The following is a 12500-nucleotide window of genomic DNA, read 5'->3' as shown; positions in this document are numbered from 1 at the left end:
TCGTAACCCCCCCGCAGAGCATCACCAAGGTCCGCCTAGACCTAGTATCATAAAGTCTGATGAAGCTTAGCAGAGAAAGATGGACCCAGAATCCCTGAAGCCAATTAGACACACTCACAAGGTGTCCACCAGCTGCACTGTACCAGCCAAAGCAGTTGCAGTAACACATATGCATGTGTGTCTGGGATTCCACTAGCCTAATCTAGATACTAGAGGGTAAGCCTGGTAACCAATAGGACCGGTACGCAAAACTCAATGATCGTTTCTCTCTCTCTCTCTCTCTCTCTCTCTCTCTCTCTCTCTCTCCCGACGCACCGCCGCCGTCGTCGCCACACCGCTGCCGTACGCACGACCAATACGCTGAAATCCTACAATTAGGAAACCTTAACCCTTTCATGCACCACGACGCTTTTCAATGCAAAACGGAATCGTCGACGGCTGAGCTTCTGACGCGAATCGCGCCAAAAATTTTTTTAAAATTCGCCAAAAAAAGTATCTTTCAGAATCACGACAAATGTTTATGTGTCAAAGATCCAAGCTAGGGTTATAAAATAACTAATCGTCAACTCTCTCGTGCTGTTGGATTTGAAGTGATAATTGCCCGTTGCCTCTCAGCAGGCAGACTGTGTACGCGGGCGGTCCTCCATTTAAATTGTGTCCGGAGCCGGGTAAGTCTGAACTACAGTCGTCAGACGAGATTGGTGAAATGCATACTTACTTCCGATGTAACGTGATCGTGCCGTGACACAATAATTTGTTTTATATCCATAGGGACCAGTAACTGTGACTATTAGAAAATATGGCTAAAAACTTACCAAGTGAAGGGATTTTGAGAACCATTTGTACAGTCATATTTGTTATTATTATCAAAACTCTATTTCAGACAAAATTGATTTCTATTTTGACTTCCTTGACCTGGCTGTTGTGCTTTGTTTGCTGCCCTTGACAGAGGTGGGCAAGTGCGGTACTTAGTGCGGTAGTACCACATCAAAATAAAGGATATACCGCAATACCGCAAACTTTCTGAAAATACCGCACTACCGCGGACCGCACTAAAAAAATCCTGCGGCATTTTTTGCGGTACTTAGAAAACCATTGAAGACATTTGCAGCACGACATGCTCACAGATATGTCTTTTTTTTACAGTGAATCGGACTCAATCAGTCAATCGGTATCAGTCATCAGCATCAGTGATTCAATCATTCTAACTTTTCGGCTATTGTTCAAAATTAAATACTGAACGAATAACTCAGAATAAATCGGTTCGTCAGTCAACCCAAGGCGGCGCGCCACGACTGCCTCTGACGATGACTGTACATGGCCATGTATAACAGTACAAGCGATTAGCAGTAACATGATCGCCGCTCAGTCTCATGTCCCGTACAAATTTTTCTTTGATGCATAACATAGACCATAATACACACTATATCTGTTTTTTAACTTCATTGTAACTTATCTATTTTATCATTCTCTCTCTCTCTCTCTCTCTCTCTCTCTCTCTCTCTCTCTCTCTCTCTCTCTCTCTCTCTCTCTCTCTCTCTCTCTCTCTCCAATGTAGGCAACATCAATATTGTTTGATAATAATAATAATGATACTACTACTACTACTACTACTACTCCTACTACTATTACTACTACTACTAATAATAATAATAATGATAATAATGATAATAATGATAATAATAATTTATTATTATTATTATTATTATTATTATTATTATTATTACTATCTCCTCGTTGAAATTTCCACGTGGTTTCTTCGCTGAGCCTGAGACGCCAGGGCTTACAGCTTTCCTACTGGAGTCGCTGTTACCAGTTGCAGTTGATGTGTTTTGTCTTAATATGTTGGACAGTTTGAATAATGTTTTACTCTTCCCGTCATGACTTTCCTATATTAGCAATCTTTCGTTTTCGCTCAAACGCTGGAGAATTCCTCCTCTTCCTCCCCTCCTCCCCTTCCCCTTCACTCCACCATATCCCTGGCTAGTGCTACTGCAGCTTGCACCACACTTCATTCCGTCCTTCCTTCCTTCCCACCCCCCTCTTCCTCCTCTCTCACATGACGCTGATCTCCTCTTCCCCCTTCCCTGTCCCCTCCCTCCTCCCTCGGAAAGTTGCATACCCTTCCCTCCCCCTCCTCCCCTTCCCGTCCTCTACTCCCCGGCCTGTCCCCCCCTTAATCCTCCCTCTCTCCCTTCCCCAGTTCTCCTTTGATTTTTTTGTATCTTACAAGTTAGTCAATGGATAGCCAGGATAGGCACTGAAGTATTTTTTTTACATTGACTAGTGACTACTGCTACCGCGGTACCGCACACCGCGTACCGCACTGGGAAAGAAAAAAAAATGGGACCGCACTACCGCAATCACTTCTCCGGAAAAAAGTACCGCACTACTGACTTTTCAGTACCGCGCCCACCTCTGGCCCTTGAGTCAGGAGAGGCTTTCTTCACTCACTTAACCTGGCTGTTGTGTTTTGTTGCTGCCCTTGAGTCAGGAGGCTTTCTTCACTCACTCCTCCACATTCACTACGATGTCCCTATCAACCTCAACTTGGCTGTTGACATAATACGCCAAGCTCCACCCTAGACGCGCCTGGGTTAAGAGTCCTGATCAATCCAGAGATGTCATAGTAATACCCTGCTTCTTGCCATTTTGTAAAATACCTAGACTGTCAGATGATGACTAAGTACTGGTGTTATTTTAAGTCTGTTATCCATTTCAAAATAGAAAATATAAGCTCATTTCAGTTGCATGAATAGGCTTTCAGAGTGCCTAGAATGCAGGAAATGCATCCTTTTTCCAAAAAAAGAATTGGGGGGGGCATGCCCCCAGACTCCCCTAGCGTGTTACTGCCTCCGGCATTCTCGCCTCAGGTCCACCATCAGCCCAAGTAACCCACCCAAAGTTTACCCAGCCTACGGGCCTGGCCCTAGCATAGCTATGTATGTTGAAAATACCTATACATACCCGACCGACTTATTCATAAATAGCCACAGTGGAAAAATGGTGTTAAAATCATCTGAGGGAACAACACAAGGTGACCCAGTAGCCATGGCTTGTACGCCCTGGGCCTATCAGTCCTCCAAAATGAAATCGCGTACGCAAGAACACGGGTGAAACAGGTGGCTTAAGCAGATGACCTCTCAGGTGCTAGTAAAATCTCAAAAGGGTGGTGAGACACTGTGAACACCGCCGGCCCTGAGATAGGATACATCCCTAACGCCACCAAGTCTGTCCTTATTGTCAAACCTGAGCATTATGACCATGCCGCATAAACGTTTAGAGGAAGTGAAGTCATTGTGACAAAGGATGGACAACGACACTTAGGTGCAGTGATCGGGAAAGAGGTATATAAGAAGGAGTACGTAGGAGACAAAGTAGCTGAATCGGTGAAGGAAATAGAAGTTTTGTCTGCCATTGCCAAGACTGAACCACGCTGCCTATTCAGCGTACACCCACGGCATCCAACATCGGTAGACGTTCAGGATGCTCACCATCCCCGGCATCAGTCCACTCCTCCGACCACTGAGAATGCCGTCAAGAATGTATTCTTGCCGGCGCTGGTGAAACCTCATGCTTTGGGGGAGGAGGAGAGGGATATGCTAGCACTTCCCCTAAGACTGGGCGGAATGGGGATCACCAGCCCTGAGAAGCTGGCTGTTAAGGAGAACCAAAACTCTATCAGCCTTACCAGATCCCTCATCAACAGGATCATCGCTCAGGAGGGAAAGGGCAAAATAGACCGAACAGAAATGAGAGAAATCAGAAGAAGAATCTCAAAAGAAAGACACCAGGCCCAAAAGGACGAGCTGGACTGTCTAACACTCCACCTGTCCACAGAAATGGGTAGAAAAATCCACACAGCACAGGAGGCAGGCGCCTCTAACTGGCTCACGTCATTTCCAATCAGAGCAAAAGGCTTCAGCCTCAACAAACAAGAATTTGTAGACGCCGTTGCTCTGAAATATGGCTGGCCGATTCAGGGGCTGCCTGATCTCTGTGATGTCACGCACACCATGACATGTAAAAAGGAAGGCTTCGTCTGTATTCGACACGATGAGGTGAGGGATCTGACAGCTAGCATGCTTAGGGGGGTATGCCAAGACCTCACTACCGAGCCGGCACTAGCTTCCCCTGGACGGCGAACACCTTCGGTACAGGACGGCCAATACCTAACATGAGGCACGGGTTGATGTAAGTGCCCGCGGATTCTGGGTGCGCGGACAGCGGGCGTTCATGGACATCCGCATATTCGACCCGATGGTTGCCTGTCACCGTGAGCTGCCCCTGGAAGCCGCCCACCAAAGGAACGAGCGGGAGAAGGCAAGGGCATACGGTGAAAGAATCCAACATGTGGATCAGGGCAGCCTCACCCCCCTCGTCTTCACCACATCCGGCGGAATGGAACCCAGGGCCCGATGCTTCTACACACGACTCGCGCAGCTGATCTCAGAAAAGAAGCATCAGCCAAGGAGCCACGTTGTCGCCTGGATGAGGTGTCGCCTCTCGTTCTCCCTGCTCAGGTCGGCCATCCTGTATCTCAGGGGCGCAAGCCACTCTGGACCAAAAGCCACCAACATCTCCTATATGGGCCATGAGGCCACAGTGGTGGAGATTCACATTAGGGTGGGTCGGGAGTGACATGAGTAGGGCAGAAAAGGGGGATCTAGACGCAATAGGTGATAGGGTGTTATGTATAGATTTAGTGCTAAGTAGTATTAGCGATATGGTTGGATGCCACAATCATTAGCGAACAGAGTTGGGCTAATGAGTTCTAAGATATGGAGCCCTCCATTATTATGTGTCGGAAAAATAAACATGGATGGAGGTATCTTTTATGTAGCAGTCGTAATAGTAGTAGTAGTTGTAGTAGTAGTAGTAGTAGTAGTAGTAGTAGTAGTAGTAGTAGTAGTCGTAATAGTAGTAGTAGTAGTAGTTGTATTAGTAGTATTAGTAGTAGTAGTAGTAGTAGTAGTATTTTTTTTTACGTGTACGCCTGTAGCGCTAGTAGGTTCTCTTGAGGGGCCTGAATGGAAGTCGGCCCCAGCCCGTCATGGCGCAGGCAAGTGTTTATAATGGCGCCATCTTCTCTTGGTTCATGCTGCCCACCGGAACTCCTTCTTGATTCATTTGGACGGTTTCCTCTAGAGTCCAGGTTGATGGGTGGTCTTCAGGACAGAATGTGGGTAGTTTTAAGCCACTCGGCGGTGACTGAAAAATCCGAGGTGGTAGCGTGGGGATTCGAACCCGCGTCGTCCATCACGCAGTGAATGAGGGCCCAGCACGCTACCACTCATCCACCGGCTAATAGTATTAAAGGGAGACGATGGCTGAGTGGTCACCGTGGCACGTAGTCCTATTCTCTACAAAACTACAAAAGTTGGGGCACTGCCACATTTCCTACACATAGTCAGTCATATTTGCTACACAAAAAATGTGTCTCGCAAATTTCCTTCACAAAAGCTGAGTACCCAGCACATCTCCTACACACAACGGTGCCTCCGGGGTACAGTTATGCTGTCATGTCTCCTACAGTTCGGGGATCCTGTGTTATGTATAAAAGTGAATATATTATGTATAAAAGAGAATATACCTAAAATTAATTGGGTTTGCAACCCATGCCTCCATAAAGCATCTCTGGCTACCAAAATTGTGGAGAAATTGGATGAATTCAAGCAAGAATTATCTAAGGAAATATCAAGGGTAAAGGAAGAAGTTGAGTTGAATTCAAGCAAGAATTATCTAAGGAAATATCAGGGGTAAAGGAAGAAGTTGAGTCACAGGCCGTGAGTGTGAGAAAAGAGCTTGGGGAGGTTGCAGAGGTGTTGCAGCTCGCCGAATATGCAGTCAGCGGGTGCAAGCTGGGCTGAGGTCACCAAACGCAGGAGGAAAGTCAAGAAAAATATACTTGTTGTTAGGGCCTCTGAGCAAGATAAAAAGGCTACTGAGTTAAAAAGTGAAGTTTCCCAGGCATTACAAGGCATTCAGATTACTGATTCAAGATTCACTAATGGAGGTAATATAATGAACCTTGATAATGAGAACATGATGGATGAAGCAGCTAAAAAATTGGAGTCTGTTGAGCAAATTAGTACCAAGAGTGTTGGAAAGATGAAACCAAAGATCATGATATGTAACGTGCATAAAGAGGAGACCAAGGAAAAAATAAAGGAGACCATCTTAGACCGCAATGAGTTCTTACACGCAATTGAGGGTGTTGAGAATATAATTGAGCTGATTTTTAGTAAGCCTGCAGCTGGCAGTGCAATGCATTACATATTGAGGTGTGACCCAACTGTGAGAGAGTTGATTCACAAGAATCATAACAAGTTATAATTAGAATAGGGAATATACCCAGTGAGAGACAGATACCATGCAATTATATGTTATCATTGTTAGAGATATGGCCATCTTGAGGCCAACTGCACTGCTAAGAGAAATGGGGAAGCCCCAAAATGTTTCAAATGCTCTGTTAATCATAAATCCAAGGAGTGCTCCATGGCTGAGAAGAAATGCATATATTGTTTGAGGTACAAGAAGCCTGAAATCAACCACTCCTACGCCCCACGGTCGCTGAGGAGAGTCACGTCAGGGAACATGTGCTGCCAGACTTGCTATGCTCAGCCAAAATCGTTCCCGTGTAATAGGGGATACAGGGTCTGGTTGTTACACGGTAAGTTGTTACAAGGCCGTTATTTCAAGCTTCCTGATGTAGCGCGGGACTCTACCGTTTAAAAGCCTACTCCATGCCATCATAACTGCCACTGAGTGTTGCACTGACGGACCTTCGCCTTCAAAGGTATGGCTTAAAAAACGATTTTTAACTCGAAAAGTTTTTTTTGTAGCAATAGTAAATACTTAATTGATCAAACACGCATGATATCACTGAAGTTGTTTGTGGCTCATTAGGATGTATTGGAAGTGTTCTTCGATACGTGAAGTTATGCCGTGGATATCACACATTGTCAGTGCTGGGCGCGTGGTTATACACGAAAATGTATGGATGGGGCTAATTGTTACAGTGTATGAACTTACCCCAGGCTTATAACAACTTCCAGGTGAAGAATGGGTAGAGTGTATGATCTGTAAATACTGGGCACACTCTGACTGCACCGACGGACGCCGGGAATATCTGAGTGATCTGTGCAACCAGAAACTGATTCCGACTGATGATTAATTAACCAAGAAAATCAGCTGTCAAGGACTAGGAATATTAAATCATGCCAATAGACCACTTGCTGTGTTTCAGAGTTTCCAGAACTTGTTTAAACATACTTTTGAGTTGTAAGTGCCACCAGGCATATTCATATAAAGGTTTCGTTTAATGTAATTGTAAGATAAAATCAGCTGTAAGAAATTACCCCAAAGGGTGTCACAACTAACCCCTTGCCCGGGGTAAATTGTTACAGCTGACACCACCTCATTAATTAGAGCTGTACTACTTAACGTAGCATTGTTTTGTTCTTTTGCCAGTGATTTCAATAAATGGAGACATTTTCCTAACTAGACTAGCAAACAAACTTCATTTCAGTAAATCATTGTATGTGCTGAGGCACAAAAAAACTAAACAAAAATTGTAACAACTAGACCCGGTCTCCCCTGCTCGCTTAACAGAAAGACATAAAAACACGTGAATAGCAAGGCGGAGAGCCCGCCGCCTATCATCTCATACTACCTTCCCACACTTCCTTCTTGCCTTACTGTATCCACTTCCTCTTTCACCCCCGTATCTCCCCCTAAAAAGTAGAAGTGAGATTAGTAGTAGACCAGTAGACCAGTAGACCAGTAGACTCTGCCTGGTCAAACTCTTTCGCCTCTGCCTGTCAACATCTACCTTTCCTTCTTGCTGGAAGTATGCCTTCATACAGCCTGTACCTAAGAAGGGTGACCGCTCCAATCCCTCAAACTACCGTCCTATTGCTTTACTTTCTTGTCTATCTAAAGCTTTTGAATCAATCCTTAACCGGAAGATTCAAAAGCACCTTTCCACTTCTGACCTTCTATCTGATCGCCAGTATGGGTTCCGCAAGGGGCGTTCTACTGGTGATCTCCAAACCTTCTTAACTGACTCTTGGTCATCCTCTCTTAGCCGTTTCGGTGAAACTTTTGCTATTGCGCTGGACATATCAAAAGCTTTTGATAGGGTCTGGCACAAATCTTTGCTTTCTAAACTACCCTCCTACGGTTTCTATCCTTCTCTCTGTACCTTTATCTCCAGTTTCCTTTTTGACCGTTCTATTTCTGCCGTGGTAGACGGTCACTGTTCTTCCCCTAAATCTATTAACAGTGGTGTCCCACAGGGTTCTGTCCTATCTCCCACTCTTTTTCTGTTGTTCATTGATGATCTTCTTTCCAAAACGAACTGTCCTATCCATTCCTACGCCGATGATTCCTCTATGATTTATTCAACTTCTTTTAATAGAAGACCCACCTTCAGGAACTTAACGACTCAAGGCTGGAGGCTGCAGAACGCAGCCTCAGACCTTACTATTATTTCCGATTGGGGCAAGAAGAACCTGGTGTCCTTCAACGCCTCAAAAACACAGTTTCTCCACCTATCCACTCGACACAATCTTCCAAACAACTATCCCCTATTCTTTGACAACACCCAGCTATCACCTTCCTCAACACTAAACATCCTCGGTCTATCCTTAACTCAAAATCTCAACTGGAAACTTCATATCTCATCTCTTACTAAATCAGCTTCCTCGAGGCTGGGCGTTCTGTACCGTCTCCGCCAGTTCTTCTCCCCTGCACAGTTGCTGTCCATATACAGGGGCCTTGTCCGCCCTCGTATGGAGTATGCATCTCATGTGTGGGGGGGCTCCACTCACACAGCTCTTCTGGACAGAGTGGAGGCAAAGGCTCTTCGTCTCATCAGCTCTCCTCCTCATACTGATAGTCTTCTACCTCTTAAATTCCGCCGCAATGTTGCCTCTCTTTCTATCTTCTATTGATATTTCCACGCTGACTGCTCTTCTGAACTTGCTAACTGCATGCCTCCCCCCCTCCCGCGGCCCCGCTGCACTCGACTTTCTACTCATGCTCATCCCTATACTGTCCAAACCCCTTATGCAAGAGTTAACCAGCATCTTCACTCTTTCATCCCTCACGCTGGTAAACTCTGGAACAATCTTCCTTCATCTGTATTTCCTCTTGCCTACGACTTGAACTCTTTCAAGAGGAGGGTATCAGGACACCTCTCCTCCCGAAACTGACCTATCTTTCGGCCACCTCTTTGGATTCTTTTTAGGAGCAGCGAGTAGCGGGCTTTTTTTTATTAATGTTTACTTTTTGTGCCCTTGAGCTGTCTCCTTTGCTGTAAAAAAAAAAAAAAAAAAAAAAAAAAAAGTAGTTACCGTATAATAGTAGTAGCAGTAGCATCAGTAATAATAGTGATAATACTAGTAGTGGGAGGAGGAGGAGAAATATTGATATTGGTAGTAAAAAAAATAGTAGTAGCAACAGTAGTCGTGGTAAAAGTAGTTGTATTTTTAGTCGTAACAGTGGTAATATTATTGATAGGCTGAGGAGGAGGAGCAAACATAGCATAGTAATGGTAGTAGTAGCTTCCTCTAATTCTTCCCGTGACTTCTGGCATCTAGCCAAAAATATCTCCTCCAATTTCACTTCTTCTTCTTTCCCTCCTCTCCTTAACCCGGACGGCAGCACTGCCGTCTCATCTATCTCTAAGGCTGAACTCTTCGCTCAAACTTTCTGTAAGAACTCCACCCTGGACGATTCTGGGCATATTCCTCCTATTCATCCCCCCTCTGATTTCTTTATGCCTATTATTTATTAAGATTCTTCCTAATGATGTTTACTATGCCCTCTCTGGCCTCAACTCTCAGAAGGCTTATGGACCTGATGGAGTGCCTCCTATTGTCCTTAAAAACTGTGCTTCCGTGCTGACACCCTGCCTGGTCAAACTCTTTCGTCTCTGCCTATCAACATCTACCTTTCCTTCCTACTGGAAGTATGCCTTCGTACAGCCTATGCCTAAGAAGGGTGACCGTTCCAATCTCTCAAACTACCGCCCTATAGCTTTACTTTCCTGTCTATCTAAAGCTTTTGAATCAATCCTTAACCGGAAGATTCAAAAGCACCTTTCCACTTCTAACCTTCTATCTGATCGCCAATATGAGTTCCGCAAGGGGCGTTCTACTGGCGACCTTCTTGCTCGCTTAACTGACTCTTGGTCATCCTCTCTTAACCGTTTCGGTGAAACTTTCTCTGTTGCGCTAGACATATCGAATCCCTTCGATAGAGTCTGGCACAAGTCTTTGCTTTCGAAACTGCCCTTTTTCGGATTATATCCCTCTCTTTGTTCCTTTATCTGCAGTTTCCTTTCCGGCTGTTCTATCTCTGCGGTGGTAGATGGCCACTGTTCTTCCCCTAAACCTATCAACAGTGGTGTTCCACAGGGCTCTGTCCGATCACCCACTCTCTTCCTGTTATTCATCAATGATCTTCTTTCCATAACAAACTGTCCTGTCCAGTCATACGCCGACGACTCCACTCTGCATTATTCAACTTCTTTCAATAGAAGACCATCACAACAGGTAGTACATGACTCCAGACAGGAGGCTGCAGAACGCTTAATTAACCTCAGACTTTGCTATCATTTCCGATTGGGGTAAAAGGAACCTTGTGTCCTTCAATACTTCAAAATCTCAAATTCTCCACCTGTCAACTCGACACAATCTTCCAAATACCTATCCCCTGTTCTTTGACAACACACAGCTGCCACCCTCTTCAACACTAAACATCCTCGGTCTATCCTTAACTCAAAATCTTAACTGGAAACTTCACATCTCCTCTCTCACTAAATCAGCTTCCTCGAGCTTGGTCGTTCTGTATCGTCTCCGCCAGTTCATCTCCCCCGCACAGTTGCTATCCATATACAGGGGCCTTGTCCGCCCTCGTATGGAGTATGCATCTCACGTGTGGGGGGGCTCCACTCACACAGCTCTTTGGGACAGAGTGGAGTCTAAGGCTCTTCGTCTCATCAGCTCTCCTCTTCTTATATGAACCGCAAACGTGCCGATTTGCATCGATAATCTACCATATAATCACACGAAAGAACAATTTGTATATCAAATAGTATAGTCTGAATATACTCGAACGATTCATAACCTTTCAGATACCCATATTTCATCTCATCCAGGTACATAAAGTGACATCCGTCTCTGCAAGTGTCTATACATAAGGAATTTTGATCTGTTGTATGTAAATAGCATGGGTAGCCTAATTTTCTAAATACCCTAGCATCGCATTCAACAGTTACTATTTACTATTTCATGTTATTTCGAATAATATATATATATATATATATATATATATATATATATATATATATATATATATATATATATATATATATATATATATATATATATATATATATATATATATATATATATAAAATCATTATTTACATGCAGAAAGATATTAAGATAACCTTTACATGCACTTGCAGAGACAGATATCTTTTAATATACCTGAAATGAGCTATCAATCAATGAATTTGAAGAAAAAAATAGCTCGTTCGAGCATCATGTGACTATGTTACTTGATACAAGTTAGTGTTTTCGTGTGCTTGCATGTTAGTTATCGATGCAAGTGACAGTTGTTTTTTGTACACATAAATATTCAAATATATTATTGAAAAATAAGCTTGAATGTCTATCACAAAAGTTGATTTTCACGTATTCACGAACTAGAAATGCTCAGTTGCCACATCCATCAAAATCCCCGCTTTGTTGGTGGACAGACGGAATGAAACGGACTCTAGTAGTGGTGCAGTGTGCGGTCGGTGGTCAGTAGGACACTTTGATAACGTATGGTTATTACTAGACCCTTAAGAGTGTGTGTCTCTTCCCCTCCCCCACTTAGGAATGACGGCCCTCCTCTTGGCTGCTGCGCGGGGCAGTGCTGAGTGTGTGTCTGCCCTCATACCCTCCAGTGACCTTAACGCCAAGGACATGTATGGCCGCACACCCCTCCACTTGGCTGCTGAGCGGGGCAGTGCTGAGTGTGTGTCTGCCCTCATACCCTCCAGTGCCCTTAACGCCAAGGACAGGTATGGCCGCACACCCCTCCACTGGGCTGTTATGCGGGGCAGTGCTGAGTGTGTGTCTGCCCTCATACCCTCCAGTGACCTTAACGCCAAGGACAGGTATGGCCGCACACCCCTCCACTTGGCTGCTGAGCGGGGCAGTGCTGAGTGTGTGTCTGCCCTCATACCCTCCAGTGCCCTTAACGCCAAGGACATGTATGGCAGCACACCCCTCCACTTGGCTGCTGAGCGGGGCAGTGCTGAGTGTGTGTCTGCCCTCATACCCTCCAGTGCCCTTAACGCCAAAGACAAGGATGGCCACACACCCCTCCACTTGGCTGCTATGCAGGGCAGTGCTGAGTGTGTGTCTGCCCTCATACCCTCCAGTGCCCTTAACGCCAAGGACAGGTATGGCCGCACACCCCTCCACTTGGCTGCTATG

General features: G+C 45.0%; 1 protein-coding gene across 1 annotated transcript in view; it reads left to right on the top strand.

Moving 5' to 3' along the window:
- Positions 1-12500, top strand: part of LOC126983103 (serine/threonine-protein phosphatase 6 regulatory ankyrin repeat subunit A-like) — a 63677-nt gene that overhangs the window by 43413 nt on the left and 7764 nt on the right. Inside the window, exon 4 of the mRNA XM_050835602.1 lies at positions 11896-12500. This exon is cut by the window's right edge and continues 757 nt beyond it. Coding sequence (XP_050691559.1) covers positions 11896-12500 — 605 coding nt within the window. The remainder of the gene's footprint in view (positions 1-11895) is intronic.

Source organism: Eriocheir sinensis, chromosome 53 (assembly GCF_024679095.1).
Source record: "Eriocheir sinensis breed Jianghai 21 chromosome 53, ASM2467909v1, whole genome shotgun sequence".
In the NCBI taxonomy this organism is placed as follows: domain Eukaryota; kingdom Metazoa; phylum Arthropoda; class Malacostraca; order Decapoda; family Varunidae; genus Eriocheir; species Eriocheir sinensis.
The sequence above is the reverse complement of the archived record's forward strand: the minus strand, read 5'-3'. Positions and strand labels throughout refer to the sequence as shown.